This window comes from Pelodiscus sinensis, chromosome 15 (assembly GCF_049634645.1).
Source record: "Pelodiscus sinensis isolate JC-2024 chromosome 15, ASM4963464v1, whole genome shotgun sequence".
NCBI lineage: Eukaryota > Metazoa > Chordata > Testudines > Trionychidae > Pelodiscus > Pelodiscus sinensis.
The window spans coordinates 3,230,476-3,250,906 of record NC_134725.1 but is presented as its reverse complement, the minus strand read 5'-3'; the positions used below and the strand labels follow the sequence as shown (position 1 = coordinate 3,250,906).

The window sequence follows — 20,431 nt, the reverse complement described above, 5'->3', positions numbered from 1 at the left end:
GAAGGGATCGGGGAAAGGAGGAAGGGGAGTAGGGAGAGGAAGAGGTGGGGAGGGTTAGGAAAAAGACAAGGAGGAGGGGGAGCAGGAAGAGGAGTGGGAAATTCGGTTGGGAGAGGGGCTGAACAGGGAGCAGGAGTGGGGCAGGGGTTAGGAGTGGGAGCAGGGTCTGAAGCCTCAGAGGAAGAGGCACCGGGATGCAGTGTCTCCTCGCAGGCAGGGGATCGGTGGCAGCAGTGGGGGAAGTTAGTATCTCCCCAGCGCCAGGTGCCGGCACCGCCAAGAGTGCAGCGGCAGAGGACCCACCGCCAGGGGTGATGGGAACTCCCGCCCGCTAGGAGCCCCCAGGGGTTCGGTGGCCGAAGTGCTGCCAATGGCCGGGCAGATGGTCGCACCCTGGGGCAGCCCCGAGACAGGGAGAAGGGAGAGTGGTGGGTCGGAAGGGGAAGGGGAAGCCAACTGTTGTCCTCCAGGACCTGATGATCCCCCTCTGAGGCAGCCAGAGTCAACCCTAAAGCCTCCACCTCCTGGGAGAGGAAGGCGAGCCCGCTGCCTGCCACCAGGTGGTGGCATTTGTTGGTGGCAGGGTCAGCGGTCACCTCCTCAGTGGAGGTGGGGACAGTGGGAGCATCCCCTGTGAATACTCCCTCTTGCAGGGACTCTGGGACGGAGGCGTTTACCCCTCCTGCAACCTCCACGGCGCTGCGAAGCATCCAGGGGCTCAAGAGGGAGGGATGGCTCCGACGTCCACCCCCAGAGGAATGAGAAGGGTATCCTCCCCTTCAGTGGGTGGGGTGGAACGCCAGGATCGCTTGCGGTGCCCCCCCATGGCAACCTCCCAGCCCTCAGAGGAGGAGGGCTGGGCCCGAATGAGTTAGGAGCCAGGGAACAAAGGCAGTGGTGGGAGGGCAAGGGAAGACAGGGACTGGGCAGCTGGGGAAGGGGAAACCTCCCCCTGAAGTAGGCCCCATCCTAGTCCCGTCGCCAACCCCGCCACCTTCTCCTCCGTAGTCCCGGCCTTGCTGCTTTTGGCGGTGGCAGTGGCACCCGCTTGCTCAGCTGGGCCCTGCGGAGCCTGAGCGGGACCGACAACGGTCACAGTTGGAGGAGGGGCGACCCCACGGTCTGGACTGTCAGGGCCACCGGCGACAGTGGGGCCGGTGCCCTCCTGGGCATCGGGGAGTTTGAGTGGGAGTTCTGCTGGAGGTGAAGTTTGTATCTGGTTTTGTATTTGTATTGTTTGTAGGGGCAGTGTACTGGGAGAGAAGCTGAGCCCTGATTAGGGGGCCTATAAAGGTAGCCTTCTAGTCAGGCAGCGGCACAGATAGCTGCAGCGGCACAGGAGCCAGCAAACAGAGCTGTAAACAGGGGAGTTTGAGTGGGAGTTTGTAAGGAGAGTTTGGATTGTGGGACTTGTTTGTGGTTTGTTTTTGTCTGGGGGGGGGGGGGGTTGTTTTTGTGTTTGCCAGATTAAGAGGATTTAGGTGAGAAGGCTGATTAACACAAAGGCAGTAGTGGCCATGGCCCAAGTAGTAGAGAACACAAGGAGGATGATTGGATGTGGTAGCTGCGGTATGTACAGGCAGTCCCCGACTTACGCGGATCCGACTTATGTCGGATCCGCACTTACGAACGGGGCTTTCTCGCCCCGGAGGTCGAGGTAGCGGATTGCTACCTGCGAGCTCCAGGGCGAGAAAGCCCCATTCGTAAGCTGCTCCGGTGCCCCTGGTCTGCTGGAGACCGTCTCCAGCAGACCAGGGGCACCGGGCCGTTCCCGCGCTTCTGAGGCTTTGCCAGAGCAAAGCCTCAGAGGCGCGGCACCCCGCTGCCGCTGTGCTCCCCGTGTCCCTGGTCTGCTGGGGGGGGGGGGGGGGGCGCAGCTAGTGTGCCCCCCCCCCCCCCCCCCCCCAGCAGACCAGGCTTTTGTTTTGGACGCTGGGGCAGAGCAGCTGGGGCGCTGCCAATTGGTCCTGCAGCGCCGCTCTGGGCACTACTGGACCAACCCAGCAGCACCCCAGCTGCTCTGCCCCAGGTCCTGATTCAGCCGCTGCTGGTCAGTTTCAGCAGTGGCTGAATCAGGATGCCTGGGGCAGAGCAGCTGGGGTGCTGCTGGGTTGGTCCAGTAGCGCCGAGGAGCGGTGCTACTGGAGCAACCCAGCAGCACCCCAGCTGCTCTGCCCCAGGCGTCCCCAAGTCAGCCACTGCTGAAACTGACCAGCGCTGACTACAGGAAGCCAGAGGCAGAGTTGCTCTGCCCCAGGCTTCCTGGAATCAGCCGCTGATCAGTTTCAGCAGCAGCTGACTTGGGGACGCTTGGGGTTCTTAAGTTGAATCTGTATGTAAGTCAGAACTGGCGGTCAGTTTCAGCAGCGGCTGAATCTGGACGCCAGTTCCGACTTACATACAGATTGAACTTAAGAACAAACCTACAGTCCCTATCTTGTACGTAACCCGGGGACTGCCTGTACATGATTCTGAAAGGAGTTTTGTTTGCATGAAGTGCCACCTGTTAGAGCTGATGGAAGAAAAGATCCGAGGACTGGATATGCAGGTGGAAACTCTGGTCGAGTTTAGAAGGGGGTTCGATCAGATGATGGGGCAAAGGCATGAGGTGGCCGAAGGGGAAAGCTTAGATCTGCAGATGGAAGCAAGATCAAAGGCCTCAGAGGGAGGACTGCTGGGCGAAGAAAATGGACAGTGGAAGCATGTGACTCAGAGAACCAGGCAGAAGAAAAGATGGGTCAGTGAAGGAAAAATAGAGCTCAAGAACAGGTATGTGGAGCTGGAGAATGAAGAAGGGGTACAGCAGGTAGATAATGAAGATGGAAGGGTAAGGGAGAAGAGTGGCTAGTCCCATAGATAAAGGGGAAGAGTTGATGGAGACAACACCAATAATGAGCATTAGGAGGATACAGGATGGGTTAAAGAGGATTACAAGGGAAAACAGGAATGGAAAGGACTTGCAGCCAGAGGAAGCAAGAGATAGACCAGAGAATCGCACGGTCACTAGGAAAAGGCAGGTCTATGTGATTGGGGACTCCTTATTGAGAAGAATAGATAGGCCTGTAACCAGAGCTGATCCAGAGAATAGAAGGGTGTGCTGTCTGCCAGGTGCTAAGATACGGGATGTGGAACTGAGGTTGAAGAGGATTATTAAGGGAGCAGGAAGGAATCCATTGATCATCCTTCATGTAGGAACAAATGATACAGCTAGAATCTCTCTGGAACGAATCAAGGGAGACTATGCTAGGCTGGGGAAGACGTTTAAGGAAATCGAGGCTCAGGTGATCTTTAGTGGGATTCTGCCTGTTCCTAGAGAAGGGCAACAAAGATGTGACAGGATTATGATGATCAATAGATGGCTCAGGCAGTGGTGCTATAAGGAGGGCTTTGGGATGTATGGCCACTGGGAGGCATTCACGGACAGAGGACTGTTCTCTCGGGATGGACTTCACCTAAGTAGGGAGGGAAATAGACTTCTAGGATGGAGGATGGCTCAACTGATTAAGAGAGCTTTAAACTAGGAATTTGGGGGAGACGGTTGGGAGATGCCCAGGTAATCTCTACGCTGGATTTTAGCATTGAGAGGGAGGAAAACGAAGTAAGAAAGGATATAGCTGGGGGTAGGAGAATGAACATGAGGAAGGGTGGGGTGGATACTAGTCTAATAGGTCATATTGGAGGTATAACGTCCGTGCCAAATTGGGTAAAGAATGTGAGTGAGGCCAAACAGCAAAACTTAAGATGTTTGTACCCCAATGCGAGGAGCCTAGATAACAAAAATGGAGGAACTAGAGCTACTGGTCCAGGAAGTGAAACCAGATATTATAGGAATAACAAACATGGTGGAATACTAGGCATGACTGGAGTACAGGTATTGAAGGGTATGTGCTGTTTAGGAAAGACAGAAATAAGGGTAAAGGTGGTGGAGTAGCATTGTATATCAAAGATGAGGTGGATTGTAAAGAAATAAAAAGTGATGGAATGGAGAAGACAGAGTCTGTCTGGGCAAAAATCACATTGGGGAAGAAAACTATCAGATCCTCCCCTGGGATAGTGCTTGGGGTGTGTTATAGACCACCAGGATCCAATTTGGATATGGATAGAGACCTCTTTAATGTTTTTAATGAAGTAAATACTCATGGAAACTGCGTAATCATGGGAGATTTCAACTTTCCAGATATAGACTGGAGAACACGTGCTGGTAATAATAATAGGGCTCAGATTTTCCTAGATGTGATAGCTGATGAATTCCTGCATCAAGTAGTTGCTGAACCAACAAGGGGGGGGATGCTATTTTAGATTTGGTTTTGGTGAGTAGTGAGGACCTCATAGATGAAATGGTTGTAGGAGACAACCTTGGCTCGAGTGATCATGAGCTAATTCAGTTCAAATTAAATGGAAGGATAAACAAAAATAAATCTGAGACTAGGGTTCTTGATTTCAAAAGGGCTAACTTTAATAAATTAAGGAAATTCGTTAGGGAAGTGGATTGGACTAAAGAAATTATGGATCTAAAGGCGGAGGAGGTCTGGAATTATTTTAAGTTATAATTGCAGAAGCTGTCAGAAGCCTGTATCCCAAGAAAGGGGAAAAAAGTTATAGGCAGGTGTGTTAGACCAAGCTGGATGAGCAAGCATCTCAGAGAGGTGATTAAGAAAAAGCAGAAAGCATATAAGGAGTGGAAAATGGGAGGGATCAGTAAAGAAAGCTACCTTATTGAGGTTAGAGCATGTAGGGACAAAGTGAGAGAGGCTAAGTCAGGTAGAGTTGGACCTTGCAAAAGCCATATAAAATAGGAAAAAAACAAAGAAGAAGTGGGACCGCTCATCACTGAGGATGGAGTGGAGGTTAAGGATAATCTAGGCATGGCCCAATATCTAAACAAATACTTTGCTTCAGTCTTTAATGAGGCTAATGAAGAGCTTAGGGATGATGGCAACATAACAAATGGGAATAAGGATATGGAGGTAGATATTACCAGGGCTCGACAAACCGCTGATTCTACTCGCCCATGGCGAGTAGATTTCAGCCGGTCGCTCCATGCGCCCCATTCACCGGTGCCCCATTCACTGGTGCTGGACTGGCGCATGCGCGGTGCAGGGCTGGCAAGTAGCTCTCACCGCGATTTGTCAAGCCCTGGATATTACCATATCAGAGGTAAAAGCAAAACTTGAACAGCTTAACGGGAGTAAATCGGGGGGGGGGGGGCCCAGATAATCTTCATCCAAGAATATTAAAGGAACTGGCACATGAACTTGCAAGTCCATTAGCAAAAATTTTGAATAAATCTCTAAACTCAGGGGTTGTACCATTTGACTGGAGAATTGCTAATATAGTTCCGATTTTTAAGAAAGGGGAAAAAAAGCGACCCGGGTAACTATAGGCCTGTTAGTTTGACATCTGTAGTATGCAAGATCTTGGAAAAAATGTTGAAGGAGAAAGTAGTTAGAGACATTGAGGCTAATGGCAATTGGGACAAATTACAACATGGCTTTACAAAAGGTAGATCGTGCCAAACCAACCTGATCTCCTTTTTTGAGAAAGTAACAGATTTTTTAGATAAAGGAAATGCAGTGGATCTAATCTACCTCGACTTTAGTAAGGCATTTGATACAGTACCACATGGGGAATTATTGGTTAAATTGGAAAAGGTGGGGATTAATATGAAAGTTGAGAGGTGGATAAGCAACTGGTTAAAGGGGAGACTACAGCGGGTCATATTGAAAGGTGAACTGTCAGGTTGGAGGAAGGTTACTAGCGGAGTTCCTCAGGGATCAGTTTTGGGACCAATCTTATTTAATCTTTTTATTATTGACCTCGGCACCAAAAGTGGGAGTGTCCTAATAAAGTTTGCGGATGACACAAAGTTGGGAGGTATTGCCAATTCAGAAAAGGATCGGGATATCATACAGGAAGATCTGGATGACCTTGTAAATTGGAGTGATAGCAATAGGATGAAATTTAATAGTGAGAAGTGTAAGGTTATGCATTTAGGGATTAATAACAAGAGTTTTAGTTATAAGCTGGGGACACATCAGTTGGAAGTGACGGAAGAGGAGAAGGACCTCAGAGTCCTGGTTGATCACAGGATGACTATGAGCCACCATTGTGACATGGCCCTGAAAAAGGCTAATACGGTCTTGGGATGTATTAGGTGAGGTATTTCCAGTAGGGATAAGGAGGTGTTAGTGCCATTATACAAGGCATTGGTGAGACCCCATTTGGAATACTGTGTGCAGTTCTGGTCTCCCATGTTTAAGAAGGATGAATTCAAACTGGAACAGGTACAAAGAAGGGCCACTAGGATGATCCGAGGAATGGAAAACCTGTCTTATGAAAGGAGACTCAAGGAGCTTGGCTTGTTTACCTTAACCAAAAGAAGGCTGAGGGGAGACATGATTGCACTCTTTAAATATATTAGAGGGATAAATACCAGGGCGGGAGAGGAATTATTTAAGTTTAATACCAATGTGGACACAAGAACAAATGGATATAAACTGGCTATCAGGAAGTTTAGACTCGAAATTAGACAAAGGTTTCTAACCATTAGAGGAGTGAAGTTATGGAACAGCCTTCCAAGGCAAGTAGTGGGGGCAAAAGACCTATCTGGTTTCAAGATTAAGCTAGATGGGTTTATGAAGGGGATGGTTTGATGAGTAACATGATCTTGGTAACTAAGGGTACGTCTAGACTACAGACTTTTGTCGACAGAAGTTTTTTTGACAGATACTGTCGACAAAAAGCGTCTAGACTACATCCAGTTCTGTCGACAAAGCAAGCCGCTTTGTCGACATGATAGTGTAGACACAATAATGCCTTCTGTTGACAGAACTCTGTCGACAAAAGGCGTTATTCCTCGTAGAATGAGGTTTACAGCTGTCGACAAAACGGCTGAGTTCTGTCGACAGAACTCAGTGGCAGTGTAGATGCAGGTATAGTTTTGTCGACAAAAGTCCACTTTTGTCGACAAAACCCTGTAGTCTAGACACACCCTAATTGACCTTTCACTATCAGTGGTAAATAGGCCAATGGAGGGATGATAGGAGTTACTATAGAGAACTTTTTCCTGGGTGTCTGGCTGGTGAGTCTTGCCCACATACTCAGGGTTCAGCTGATTGCCATATTTGGGGTTGGGAAGGAATTTTCCTCCAGGGTAGATTGGCAGAGGACCTGGAGGTTTTTCGCCTTCCTCTGTAGCATGGGGCACAGATCACAGCTGGAGGATTCTCTGCATCTTGGGGTCTTCAAACCATTTGAGGACTTCAATATCTAATATATAGGTGAGAGGATTATTCTAGGAGGGGGTGGGTGAGATTCTGTGGCCTGCATTGTGCAGGTGGTCAGACTAGATGATCATAATGGTCCCTTCTGACCTTAAAGTCTATGAGTCTATGCCGAGCCAGGCCAGGGGACAGTCCTTTCGGACGTGCCCCGTCGCCCGACAAAGAAAACACCGGGCATTCCCCATGGTGTAATACACCTGGTACTGGGCCCCTTGATGGGGCACCAGAAATGTTCCTTCTAGGGCTTCTCCGCCACGCCACGCCACGCTGGCAGTAGTTGGATTTGTACCTGCTGACGAAAGGAGAGAACATGGCAGAGGGTAGGGTCCTTGCAGCCAAAAGGAAGGGGACTTAGGACTGACAAGGCCCTCCCCAGGGCCGAGAGGAAAGGCAGTAGGGCGGTGTTGGGGAGGAAGGGAGGAAAATACCACCCCTACGCCCAGGTCCTCCAGAGGCTCGAGTGGGACATGGACCACCCCCACTACCAAACCTCTCTCCACCACCTCCTGGGCAGCAGCCTCAGACACCAGGAAGAATACCACCTTCCCAAACATCTTAGATGCCACCACCACGGCCGTGGGCCCCACCATGCATGGCAACACCAGCATGTAGGTCTCCACGTGGGGTGAGGCTGACACAAGGAGACAAAGGACCCTGTGCCTCCTGGTCGGGGTGGGAAAGGGGCCACAGCCATCGAAGATGGAATTCTGGGAGGCGGCTTGGGATGTGGCATGCAGGGGCGGGGGTGGTGGCTACCTGGGCGTATGCTCTCGGGGCTGGGACACCGTCGCCCCCAGAGCTGGTGGAAGGAACGGGGGGGCAGGAAGAAGGGGACGTTACGGCTGACACCGGGGCCGCGGTTGGGGAGGTGAGCCTTCGCCACAGGAGGTTTTGCCTTCCGGGTGGGGCTCTTGCCCTTCTTGGTCCCCCGGCCCTTCCTACCCTTCAGGGGGGCCTTCTTAATGGTGACCGGAGGTGTTGCGGCAGGAACTGTTGAGGCCCCGCCGTCTCCGTCCATGTCCGCCATCTCCACTGTAATGACAGGGGGCCCAGCAGCCTCAGAGGAGGAGTTGTTTTTAGATATGGGGAGGGGTGGGGAAGGGTTGGCAGGGGTGTCACCAGACAACCCCTCCATTGTAGTCATGGGTGGGGAGGAAAGGACAAGAACAAACAATTAGGGGAGGACCAAAGTGCTGGGGAAGGGAGGGAAGGAAGGAGGTTCACCACTCCCCCTGACTATGCTGGAGGTGTTGGGAGGGCAACAATGCAGAAAGGGGGAGGGAGAATAAAGGAGTAAGGGGTACAGCTCCCAGCACAGGATGGAAAGAGCGGCTCCTCTGCCTGCACTGGGGAGATGAGGTGGTCAACTATTTAAAGAGCATGGGGACACGTGAAGCTGTGTGTGCGGGGAGGGTAACTAAAAAGGAGAGGGACGCTCAGGTGCCCAAGAATGAATGGGGGGGGACATAGGCACACAAGAAGGTGGGGGGGGATGGGGGACAAGCAGTGGAGAGGGAAGGCAGGCAGTGAGGAGATACCTGCTTAAACGGGGGTAGCTGGACACAGCTGGGGGAAGGGAACCAATGTTCCCACAGGCACCTGAGTAGCAGGCCCACAGCACCTGCTGCAGGGCCCAGCAGAGCAGAAGAGGGGCGGGGAGGCAAGCAGTGGGGCCAAGAATGGAAAAAGGCCCCTGCAGCAACTGGGGTTGGGGAGGGAGCAGCAGCAGAAGTGTAGGGGCAGGGGAACTGGGGGGGAAGTGAACCACCCCCTGCCCCCAGCACCCCACAAGAGCTGCACCAGCCCCCAAACAGGAACCCTGATGGAAATGGGCTCCTGTAATCTCCCCCCCCCCCCCCAACACAGGACAAGCTGTGGGGAGAGAAAACCCCAGGGGCTGCCCTAAAGCAGCCCCCTTACCTCCTCTGCCTCAGGGAAAGCAGGAGCAACAGGAATGGTGGAGTTCAGGCCTGCCGAGGTGAAGAAAAGGGGCCAAAATAGACCCCTAAGAAGATGGGGGGTCCTCCCCCCTCCCCAGAGGCAGGGCAGCAGAGACCCCCCCCCCACTCCCCTGTACCCAGCACCCTCAACAACTAGCTGAGGTGAAAGGGGGAAGCCGCCTGCAAGAAAGGCAGGTGGAAAAAAGGAGCCTAGCCCAAAATGTAGGGGGAGCAAGGGCCTGCGCACTGCGACAGCAGCAGGCACCCCCTCCCAAAAGGAAGAAGTGAGGAAGGGTGCAAGAGAACGTGCAGCACCCTGAGAGCAGGGGGCTGCAGAAGCCAAGTGGAAGGCAGAGACACTAGGGCTGTGTCTACACTGCACCCCTTTTCCGGAAAAGGGATGCAGATTAGACCAGTCGGAATTGCAAATCCGTGGGGGATTTAAATATCCCCCACGGCATTTGCATTTACATGGCTGCCGCTTTTTTCCAGCTTGGGGATAAGCCGGAGAAAAGCGCCAGTCTAGACGCGATTCTCTGGAAAATAAGCCCTTTTCTGGAGGATTTCTTATTCCTACTTGAAAGTAGGAATAAGAAATCCTCCAGAAAAGGGCTTTATTCCGGAGAATCACGTCTAGACTGGCGCTTTTCTCCGGCTTATCCCCAAGCTGGAAAAAAGCGGCAGCCATGTAAATGCAAATGCCGTGGGGGATATTTAAATCCCCCGCGGATTTGCAATTCCGACTGGTCTAATCTGCATCCCTTTTCCGGAAAAGGGGTGCAGTGTAGACACAGCCTGGGTATGTGGGTTTATGTTCCCAGAGTAGTAGGCTTCCAGAGACTGTGGCCCAGCCATTAGGACACCTGAAGCCCATCTGGAGTCAGCCTGGAGGGAAGGCTGATTAGAACATTTGCTGCCAGTTAAGGCTTATGGGCCCACCATAAAAACCCTCCCTCAGGCAAGACAGGAGAGGGAGAAAAGGGATGGACCACAGAAGAGAAGAGCTGCTGCAGTGCCTGCGTGCGTGCCCCCCCCCCCCCCCAAAAAAAAAGGCAGCCAGCAACAAGGCCTGTTCCAAGGCATCGGGGAGTGGTACTCAGGAAGGTTTGGGGAAGTGGCCCAGGGAGGGGCTGCTGTTCAGTGGGGCAAGGACCAAGCTTCAGAGCCTACTCAGGGCTACCCACCTAGGCCCTGGGCTGGAACCTGGAGCAAGTGGGTGGAACCGGGTTCCCCCCAACCCTCCTCCTGGCTGGTGGGCTGCCAGTAAGGAACAGGGGAGACCCTGTGGACTAACAGAGGGACTGACATCCAAAACCATGGACTGGCCGATGATGAAAAGGGCTCTGGGTAGTGGGGTACCTTTGCGGCAGTGATAGGGACACTGCAAGCCTCTGAGGCACACAAAAAAACCTGCCAGGAAGTGTAGGACACAGGGGCTTAGCCCAAACTTGCCACACTAGTTAGCACCTGACCTGTGCTTTCCAATTCACAGAATACAAATCTGATCACGTTACCTACCTTGAGTTGGTTAAATTTGAGTAGGTCACTGTCACAGCTACCAGTAAAGGATGAGAGAAGCCTGCGTTGCTCTGACCTCCTCTCAGAGCCAGCCCGGGTGGAAGCATGAGGTTGAGCAGGGATGCTCATTCCCTGCAAACAAGGAAGAACAGTTCAGGAGTTGCAATTTAAAAAGATCTGAGGCGATCCATTTGTACATTTCCTAGAGACCAAAGTTGAGCCAGTGAGGAGTCTGATGCACATTCCCACACAGCCAGTACACATCTTATTGCAGAATGAGAACAGAAAACAAACAGTGTAGAAACTCTTGTATTAGTTAATACAGTCTGCTGTGGCTTGTGAAAAACTCCCTATAGTACATCTACAGCGTGGTCTACTAAGTAAGCTGGGTTTCAGAAAATCTGGACTCTTGGGTTCTTCTTCCAACTCTATCACAAAATGAGTGGTCCACATAGCTCAGTATTTGGTCTCTGACAGAGGCCGTTACCAGATGCTTGAGAGGAAAGTGCAAAATCCTCATAGTGGACACATACTGATTAACATGATCTTAGAGGTAAGTTTCTTCCAAATCCTAGTCAGTCAGGAGTTGTCTCATCTCTTGCAGAATGAGGTCTTATAGCCTTTTTAAAAATCCTATCTGATACGATTGTGAAGATTCTCATTATCCATATATGGTCTAATCCTTTCTTGACTCCTCCTGGAAATTACTTCAATAGGTTAGTTATGCTTTGTTGAAAAGGAACATTTAATTAGTTTTAGATTCAATGCCTTTTAATTTTACCGAATGTCCCCTTGTTCTTATATCATGACAAAAGGTAAACAGGAGCACTTGATTTGCCTTCTCTGGTTAATTTGATTACCTACATCACGTCCCCTCTCCAACTATACAGTCCCACTTCTGAGGTTATGGTTCTGTTATAGGAGCGGGTAGGTGAGGTTCTGTGGCCTATAATGTGCAGAAGGTCAGACTAGTGGATTGCGATGGTTCCTTGTGATCTTAAATCTATGAGTCTTCAGTCTCTCTTCACATACAAGTCTTTCTGTTCCTCTAATCCAGGGGAGGGGAACCTAAGGCCCAGGGGCCAGATGCGGCCCCCTGCTTGCCTGGATCTGTCCCCTGAGGCTCAGCCCCAGCCCCCCCCAGCACTGGGTAGCTCACGCTGGCACTCCAGCCCCCCATAGGGCTAGAGCACTACTAGGCTGGGCCCCACTAGGCTCTAGTGTGCAATGGGAATGGGGGGGGGGGGGGAAGAGTGTCTTTCTCCTTCTCAGTCGGGGGCCATGCCAGTGAGGTTTTTTTTTTTTTTTTGCTTCTCACTTGTGTGCGTCTCCCAACTGATTTTTCTGTGGGTCAGCGGCCCCCAAGCCAAACAAGGTTCCCCAGCCCTGCGATAATCACTATCACACCTCCTTGCCCTGCAATATAATACTTTATTGGGGCTGCCATATACCAAGGTATTTTAAATCTATACAGAAAAACAGGTTCCTCAGTCCTCAAACTATTTCCAGAATGACAAACTATACATTTACATAAAGGTCACTTCACTTTGACCACCATGGAAATACCCCTAGTGCAATAGCTATTGTAAAATTCAATGCAGCAGCCATTGTGAAAACACCAGCAACAATAGAGCAAACCTTTTGTTTATGAGAGGAGATGAAGGCCACCACTTACAGTTGTACCAACAGGGACATTTAAGTAGGCAGAATGCATTTCCCCAGATTGGAATTTGGCCAGGACACAGGGAGAAAACACCCCCACACTTACAGAAAATAACTCAGGACCTTTAATGATCTTAAATCAAAAGGATCTGTTTTCTTTCTTAATTGAAAGGTAATACTTGCAACAGGGGAACACCATACTGAGGCACAGGCTTAGTAACTCTCCTATGAGATGGAATTAACACTACATTTCAAGACAAACCCAGTTAACACAAGGAAGCAGTCAGCAATATGAGTGTGCTTACTTGTGTATCAGCTGGAGGCTCCTCTGCAAATGCACGACTAGTGTTGAGGTATTTAAGTTTGTCCTTCTTATCAATTTTGTAATAGCCTTCGCTTCGGGCACAACCTGTAACATGCTCCCGCATCCCATCATCCCGCTGCTTCTTTTTCGGTGTAGAAAAGCTAGTAGGTGGAACTAAGTTAAGGAGAAACCCAGCTATATGTGGAATTCAGACAACAAAACACTCTGCTTGGTATTTGGTGCTTACAGCCATGAGGACAATTTCAATGCTTAAAAAAAAAAAGAGAGAGGAGGAAATTAAGACCATTTGCCAAAAAAAGTCTATAGAGAAGTGAAAATCTAACTATCAGGTAACTGGACCCTGGAAAGGTCTGCATATTTTATTGTGGGTTTTAGGAGTCAGCAAATGAAAATGGCTTCCCTCTAGTGGTTGTGTGGTGACGTCAAGTGAGTTTGGGCATCAGGTCTACACTACAGCCGAAGGTCGATTTAAGGTATGCAATTTCAGCAATGTAAAAAACATAGCTGAGTCAAAATACCTTAAGCTGAGCTTCTGCACCGTCCTCACAGTGGAAGGTTGATGGGAGAAATGCTCCCATCAACTTCCCGTACTTGCAAGGAGTAGGAGTTCCGGTATCAACGGGGGCACCCTCAGCATTTGATTTAGCAGGTCTTTACTAGACCGCAACATCAATCTTCTCTGTAGTCTAGACATGTCCAGTCTATTTCTCTGTGGACAAAGGATACTGCCACTGTGGGCACTATTTGATAGTCTCAATACAAAGGCCAGGGACTGTATGGACAAAGACCAAACTCATTGCTCACCCTTAGGGTATGTCTAGACTACATGCCTCTGCCGACAGAGGCATGTAGATTAGGCTACCCGACATAGTCAACGAAGCGGGGATTTAAATAATCCCCGCTTCATTAAAATAAACATGGCCGCCACACTGTGCCGACGATCAGCTGATCCGGCACAGCGCTGCAGTCTAGACGCGGATCTGTCATCTGGGGAAGCCTTTGCCGACCGATCTGGCTTCCCCAGATGACAGATCCGCGTCTAGATTGCCGTGCTGTGCCGGATCAGCTCATCGTCGGCACAGTGCGGCGGCCATGTTTATTTTAATGAAGCGGGGATTATTTAAATCCCCGCTTCGTTGACTATGTCGGGTAGCCTAATCTACATGCCTCTGTTGGCAGAGGCATGTAATCTAGACATACCCTTAGAGTTGGTCCTTCAAGGTAAAGGATGGAGCAGAGTGGTATGGGACAAGTTAGCACTGCTGTTCCCCATGCTGTACGTGATTGGCAGCTACTGAAAGAACTTCAGCTTCCAGGGCCAACAATCTGGAACTTTCCATGAGCTCAGAAAATTAAATAGTTTTTAGGGTTTTGGGGGAAAAAACCCTAAAACAACCCTACATGAGAAATACAATGAAACAGAAGGGTGGAAAGGTCCATTTGTCAAGAAAAAGCTGTTCTGGGGATGATTTCTGCAAAGCACATGACCATGGACAGATACAACAGCCCCCTGAGTACCTGGCTGAGCAGTTTGCTCTCTGTTTTTTAATGACATTTTCCATCCACTTGTAGTGTTCCTAGAACTTCCTTGCAACATCTCAGACTGTTGTCCAGATACCATGTACGTATCACACCAAAGAATCATCACTTGATTTAGCACTAGAAAGGGCAAGGAGACACTCCCTCTCCCAAATCCTGCTCCTGATTAACCTTAAAAAGCAGCGAGGAGTCCTGTGGCACCTTATAGACTAACCGAAGTGTTGGAGCATAAGCTTTCGTGGTGCATGTCTATGCCCACGCTTTTGCCGCTCCTTGCCGCTTTTGCAGATTCAGACTAACACAGCTACCCCTCTGATTAACCTTAGTACCACATCTCTCCAGACTTCCACAGGAGCAGAATCAGGCCCAGGCAGATATTCCAAACCCCATTCTGAACTCATTGGCCAGGCAAAACACAGGACTAGATTGATTAGAATATTAAACCCCTCCTCTCTCTGATATCAACCTATGTAGAAAACAGCACTGTGCAGCAATTGGAGCTGGGGATGGGAACAAAAGCTTATATTCTCCAATCTGCCACCAATCCCATCTGACTTTGGGTGACAACATCCACAATTGCATGCAAATTATTCCCCCCCCCCCCCACACAAGGGTATGACAAGGATTCATGAGTGTTTAAGAGCGTTGAGGTCCTAGCTCAAAGTAATACAGGAGGACAAAGCATTGTAATATCACGTCATACTGCAAGACTATTAAAACAGTTATGATTCCAATCTTTGTTTTCACCAGATGTCCCTAAAACAAGCTCTTCTGTTCAGTAAATCTTGCCTACAAACAAGCTATTGAAACAGCTATTGTGAACAGGTTGCTGTACACACAACTATTTTATGTCTAAGCAGCGTCAGAGTCTATTATTATGTGCCCGTAGCTACCTCATCTAGAGGTGCTGGTTATGCAACTTTAAATGCATCCTATGTAATCTGCCTACTTAAAGAATAAATTGATTGGCAAATTTCTAGCCAGTTGCATGTAAAATAAAATTTAAAAGGACATTATCAAGTCAAAGTTTTTTTATAAATATTTCTATGATTTGCCCAACAGGCATTTTTTGTTTTTAACAAAAATTGCTGCATGTGCAGACTGGGTCAGTGCAAAAAAAGTGTAAAATGAAAGTGAGAAGTCCTAAAAGTGAAGCTAACTAGCATAGTTTAATTGTTTACACTGAGAATGAAAAATCAAACAAGAGATTCAATTTTTCATTTACTATTTACATCTTGGATTACTAACACAGGTAAGTATTTTTTCAAAACAACTGAACTTGTCAATATCTCATAAAGACACAACACCCTTGAAAATGACTTATCTTGTAATAAGCCAAAGGAAGCATCCTCCCAATGGGTACACATTTAAAATGTACTTCAAAAGCAGTGTTAACATACAACTGTATTTAGATTGTGGCAGTTACACACGACTATGTTCACTTCTGAAAGAAGGAATCTGTGTAGAAGTAGAATTCTGTTGTCTGATTGGGAGCATAAGTACATAAACATGTGCATGAAACCCATGACCCTTTAGCTCTTTCCAGGAATGTTCCCTGCACTTATACGACCTCTTTTTAACATTACAGGATCAAAGCAGAAGGTGTGTAATTACAAAAACAAAAAGCCTTGAAAGTGCCCTTTAATCCTGTATTTGATGCCTTATTATAAGAAAAATTGAGCATTATTTTTATAAAGTCACCTTATAATCGAGTAGGATTGGATGCACTGATGGGAAGTTACAGATGGTTTTAAACTGGATTTAAAAGTGACCTTAAGGGTTGGTGCTAGAATTAGGGATGTGAAGGACTAATCGACAAGCTTGTCAACTAGTTGCTCCCCCCCTTTGCTGCCTCTATCAGAAAGAGGCCGGGGGGGGGGGGGGGGGTGTGCTTCAAAGCAGCAGCGCCATGTGGAGCCCGGGATCAGTAGGGACTCCCTGGCTGATCCCAGGCTCCACGTGGCGCTGTTGTTTTCAAACGCCAAGAGGAGCCTGACACCAGCTTTTCGAAGCAGCAGCGCCGCATGGATCCCAGTGATCAGCTGGGGAGTCCCTGCTGATTCCAGGATCCATGTGGTGCTTTCACCTTTAAAGTGTAGCAACAACCCTAGGGCTGTTTCTACATTTCAAAGGTGGAGATGCGCTATCAACTAGTTGATGCAAAATGCATCAGCTATTCGATTAGTCAATTACCCACAATTTGACATCCCTAGCTAGAATAACATGTTAGTGGAAGGAATTTACTTCAAATGTCATTATGTGACTTGCCAAATACACCTCTCTCTCCTCCCCCTTTCCAGGACCATAATTCCTGCCCTCAACCAGCAGTGCAAATAGGGCAGTACGATTCAATATGCCATAGCAGCCAGATAGTTATAGCCGGCATAGTGTACTGGAAAGACACAGGAGGAGGAGAACATCAGCATGTCCTCTGGTGCAGCTGTATCACCCCAACCCCATCCTCCAGCAGGGCTTCTGTGCAGATGGAGGAGACCCTGCATGGAAGGCTGTGGGGGCAGAGCTGCAGTGGAAAGAGCACTGATACGCACAGTCTGCTTCTTTTCCTGCTGCGGTTCCAAAGTCTCCTTCTGCTGCGCTGGACAGAGGCTCCCCCCCCCATCCCTATTAAGGGGTGGTGGGTCATGTGGAGGGGACAGGGAGAGAGTGGGGGCCTCAGGATGGAGGCGGGGCAGGGAGGAGTCATGTGGAAGGTCACATGAGGTCATGTGCCCCCCATTAGCCGCTGCCTTGCCCTGTACTGGTAAGAAATGGATTCCACTTGCACCACTGCCCTCAAATGTCTAGTTCTTCCCACCCTAGCAAGTGAAGTGCTGTTAATATAGATGCCAGTTATTAAAACCTTACAACATTTACTTTCTGATGAGGAAGACAAAGGGTATTCAATAAAGTGGATTTTGTAAAAAGCGCATACCAAAAATTCAAAAAAGGGCAGAGGCCCTTAATTTTTCTTCTTTTTGGATTTTTTTCTAACACTTAAGAATGCATTTAAATGGTATTATGCAAGCCATAAAAAATCAGAGCATTCAAACTTAAGCAGACACGCTCCCCTTAAATCATGTCCTTTGGAATGGAGAAAATAAAGAATGAAAAATGCATTGTCAGCTTGAAACTTGAATTTCCTACCGAGTCACATTAACATTTTTTAAATGAAGAAAATAATGTTCCATGTGTAATTAGAAAAGATGGGATATTTTATCCCATTGACTGTATCAGTATGAATTCCTATTGGGGGGGAATTATGATCAAAACAATAACCAATACACTGCCTCTTCCAAGGCCTCATTATGCTTTTGGTACAATCCAGACCATGAAAGGATATAAGGATGGTATACCCAAAGGGTATCATTGAGCCAGTCCATGCCATTATCTTGCTGTAACAAGTGATCATACGTGATACACATAAACTTGATATCTTCTTCATCTATTCCTCCATTCCAAATATCATACAAAATGGTCATCTCCTCGAATTCAGAGCGGGGTCTGAAGTGGGGCCAACGTGGAGAATATTCAGGGGAAGGAATCACTGGAATGTCCTCAGGTATCTTTTTCTGCCTTCGCCACTGTCTTTTAGGTTTCACATGAGCCTTCTCTTCTTTGAAGTCCTCATGCCACTGATTCTCTAGTTCCTTAAATGGAAGTTTCTCTGCAATAGCCTCCGGGGTTACCTTCTCGTGGAAGCTGTCATTCCTGAAGTCTAGGGTGACTGCTTCAGGATCTTTCAGTCCACAAAAAGCATCAGGATGCCTGCCCACTAATTCTTTGCTCACAGCACATTCAGTCAAGGCAACAGGTACAGGAGGAGACTCTGAAGTTTTGCTGGGATAGGCCTCCAAAGAAAGGACTGAAGGAGGTGATCGTTTCGGCCGACCCGGTTTCCTTTTGGTGGGCAGAGAGGGGGGAGGAGGAAGACACACAGTAGGTGCTTCTGGGTAGAGCAAAACAGCTTTCATGGCTACCCTGCTCTCCTCTATGGATGTCTTGACATCCACTGGCAAGCATGGCAGGGCTGCTACAGATACTGGCTCATTGGGAGGCAAGTCTATGTCTGTGTGAAAATCAGCTTCAGCAGGGCTAGCAAAGGGAATTGGGGAAGGAACACTGTTCATGCTAACCGTTAAGGAAGCACTAAGAGGTTCTTTAAAGCATTTTTCATCTAGCTCATCTGATGGCTTCTTGCCAGACAAAAGGCAAGGAAGGGTCACACTAGGCTCTGGGAAAGTAGGTGTGAAATTAAAATCCCTCCCAGGAGTCCGAGGAATGCCACTATTAATCCCAGGAGATTGAGATGGATATGAAAATGGGCTGCCCGGGACTTGAGGGGAACTTAAAGTCAAGCTGCTTGCTGTAAGGGGACCATCACTGCCAGGGGTGAGTGGAACAGTGTCTGTACTCCGTGACTTTGCAAAGCCATGTGAAGATTTGGCCATAATATCCCGCCCTGGAGTCCTAGGAAGCTCCTCTTCCAGAGCTGTTTTGGTCACAATTAACTGTTCAGGGAAATTTTCTGGAGGGAGTAAAGATTTCTCTTTACTGGGTGTTAATGGAAGGGGAAGCGTAGAGGGTGGCACCTTATGAACTGGAAGTATTGGAGTATCAGAATCCGAGTGGACCACTGTGTCCCGCTTAGGAGTCCAAGGCAGTCTCTCCTCCTCCTCTGCTGCGGATAGTTTTCCTGTAACTTGGGCATCTAAGTCACTATCATCAGACTTACTGAATAGAGGTTCTCCAAATACCCCCATTGGTGCTGAGGGACAGAGATTCTCTTCTTCATCATGAGATTCAGGCTTTGGACCCTCTAGCACCTTAGGCTCGATATCCAGTTCAGATTCTTCCACTGAGGAGAAAAACAGAATGATCTCCATTCAGTTGTTAATCAGTTCCCAGGGTTCTGCCATTACAAAACCAGCTCATATCCACTGGGAAGCTTTAAAATAGGGACATAAAAAAGGTCTTTAAAAAGTAACCACGTAACTATTAAAAATCCTAGTGATTACACACGCTGCAGGCTCCGCAGTATAAGCTGTATACTGCAGAGCCTGCAGCCAGCTCCCGGGACCGGGGTTAGCAGCGCAGAAGAGTTTAACCACAATCGGAACCAATAAACTGATGCTTATCGGTTAAATGGTTAAACTCTTACATCCCTACTTTAAAAACTCTGCCACTTCCCATTTTGGAAGCATAGAGAGGGGAGTAATTAGAACCCTGAAGCAACCACAGATATCCCTAATAAACCACCAGAAAACCCTATTAATTGGGGAACTAGCTATTTTAGAAGCTAGAACCAAGGTATCTTGCTTATAAAGCACTTTGCTTACATAAACCTTGGCTGGCTTCTTACAGCCATAAAAACATTAGTGAAGAATTTGGGAAAGGCTGTTCGTAAGCAAGCTGTGAGAGCCCTGAGCTGTCCCTATTTTTTTTTCTAGGAGGTGGCAAATTAACTGCAGGACCAGCAAGAATGACAATGGAGCAAGGGGGAAGTGTAATGCTCCTGAACATAACACGGAAGAAATGGGAGACCACTGTAACAAATGCAGATACACTCAGTTGGTATTGCTGAGGCAATTTATATACTGCTCTAGCTGTAATACTTTCAATTTTTTGTATTTTATTTACCTCCGTAGAGCCTAGGGCCAAAAGGAACCAACACTCAATCTATAAGGCAACTTGAAATAGCATTTTCAAGAGGAAAAAGGAAGGAGTGTGGAAATAACCTGCTAACTGGCTAGACATCTCAGGTCTATGCTAAGGAGCAAAGGTGGAACAAGGATTCCTGACCTTTGCAGGGAGGTCTGACTCATTTCACTCTTGGGCAATTGCATTGGGATATCTTAACAGGAAGCAGCAATGCTAGTGCTAAAGATTTCTCCTGAATTCTAATATGCCACTTCCAATGAAGATTCCCCACATCAGTGCCACCTTTCCTGGAGCAGAATTCAGACTACTTCAGCCGTCCAAGGACGAGCTTGTTTTAGGAAGTAGTTCCTTTTCTGTCCCCAAGAGGTGAGCCTATGGCCAACACACAGCTTCCAGGTCCCATCGCAGCCCAGAAGTAAATGGCTGAGGAGGGACCAGAACTGCTGTCCCTCAGTGGTGGTAAACTTGTGGCCCATCAGGGTAATCTGACTGTAGGCCATGAGACA

The 20,431-nt window shown here is 48.5% G+C and overlaps 1 protein-coding gene across 5 annotated transcripts in view; it reads right to left on the bottom strand.

Annotated features, from left to right (window-relative positions):
• The window catches only part of LOC102460627 (histone-lysine N-methyltransferase SETD1B-like), a 123,070-nt gene that overhangs the window by 19,840 nt on the left and 82,799 nt on the right, over positions 1-20,431 (bottom strand). For 4 of the 5 annotated variants that reach the window (XR_012895911.1, XM_075897845.1, XM_075897846.1 and 1 more), the window contains 3 exons: positions 17,608-19,122; positions 12,709-12,875; positions 10,742-10,873 (listed from right to left, as the gene is read on the bottom strand). Coding sequence is in view for 4 of the 5 variants with exons in the window: in XM_075897845.1 (XP_075753960.1) it covers positions 10,742-10,873; positions 12,709-12,875; positions 17,608-19,122 (1,814 nt within the window). In the remaining variant the exon portion in view is untranslated. Of the gene's footprint in view, positions 1-5,357; positions 8,316-10,741; positions 10,874-12,708; positions 12,876-17,607; positions 19,123-20,431 lie in introns of those variants that run through there. The other variant, XM_075897848.1, reaches the window with a different exon arrangement.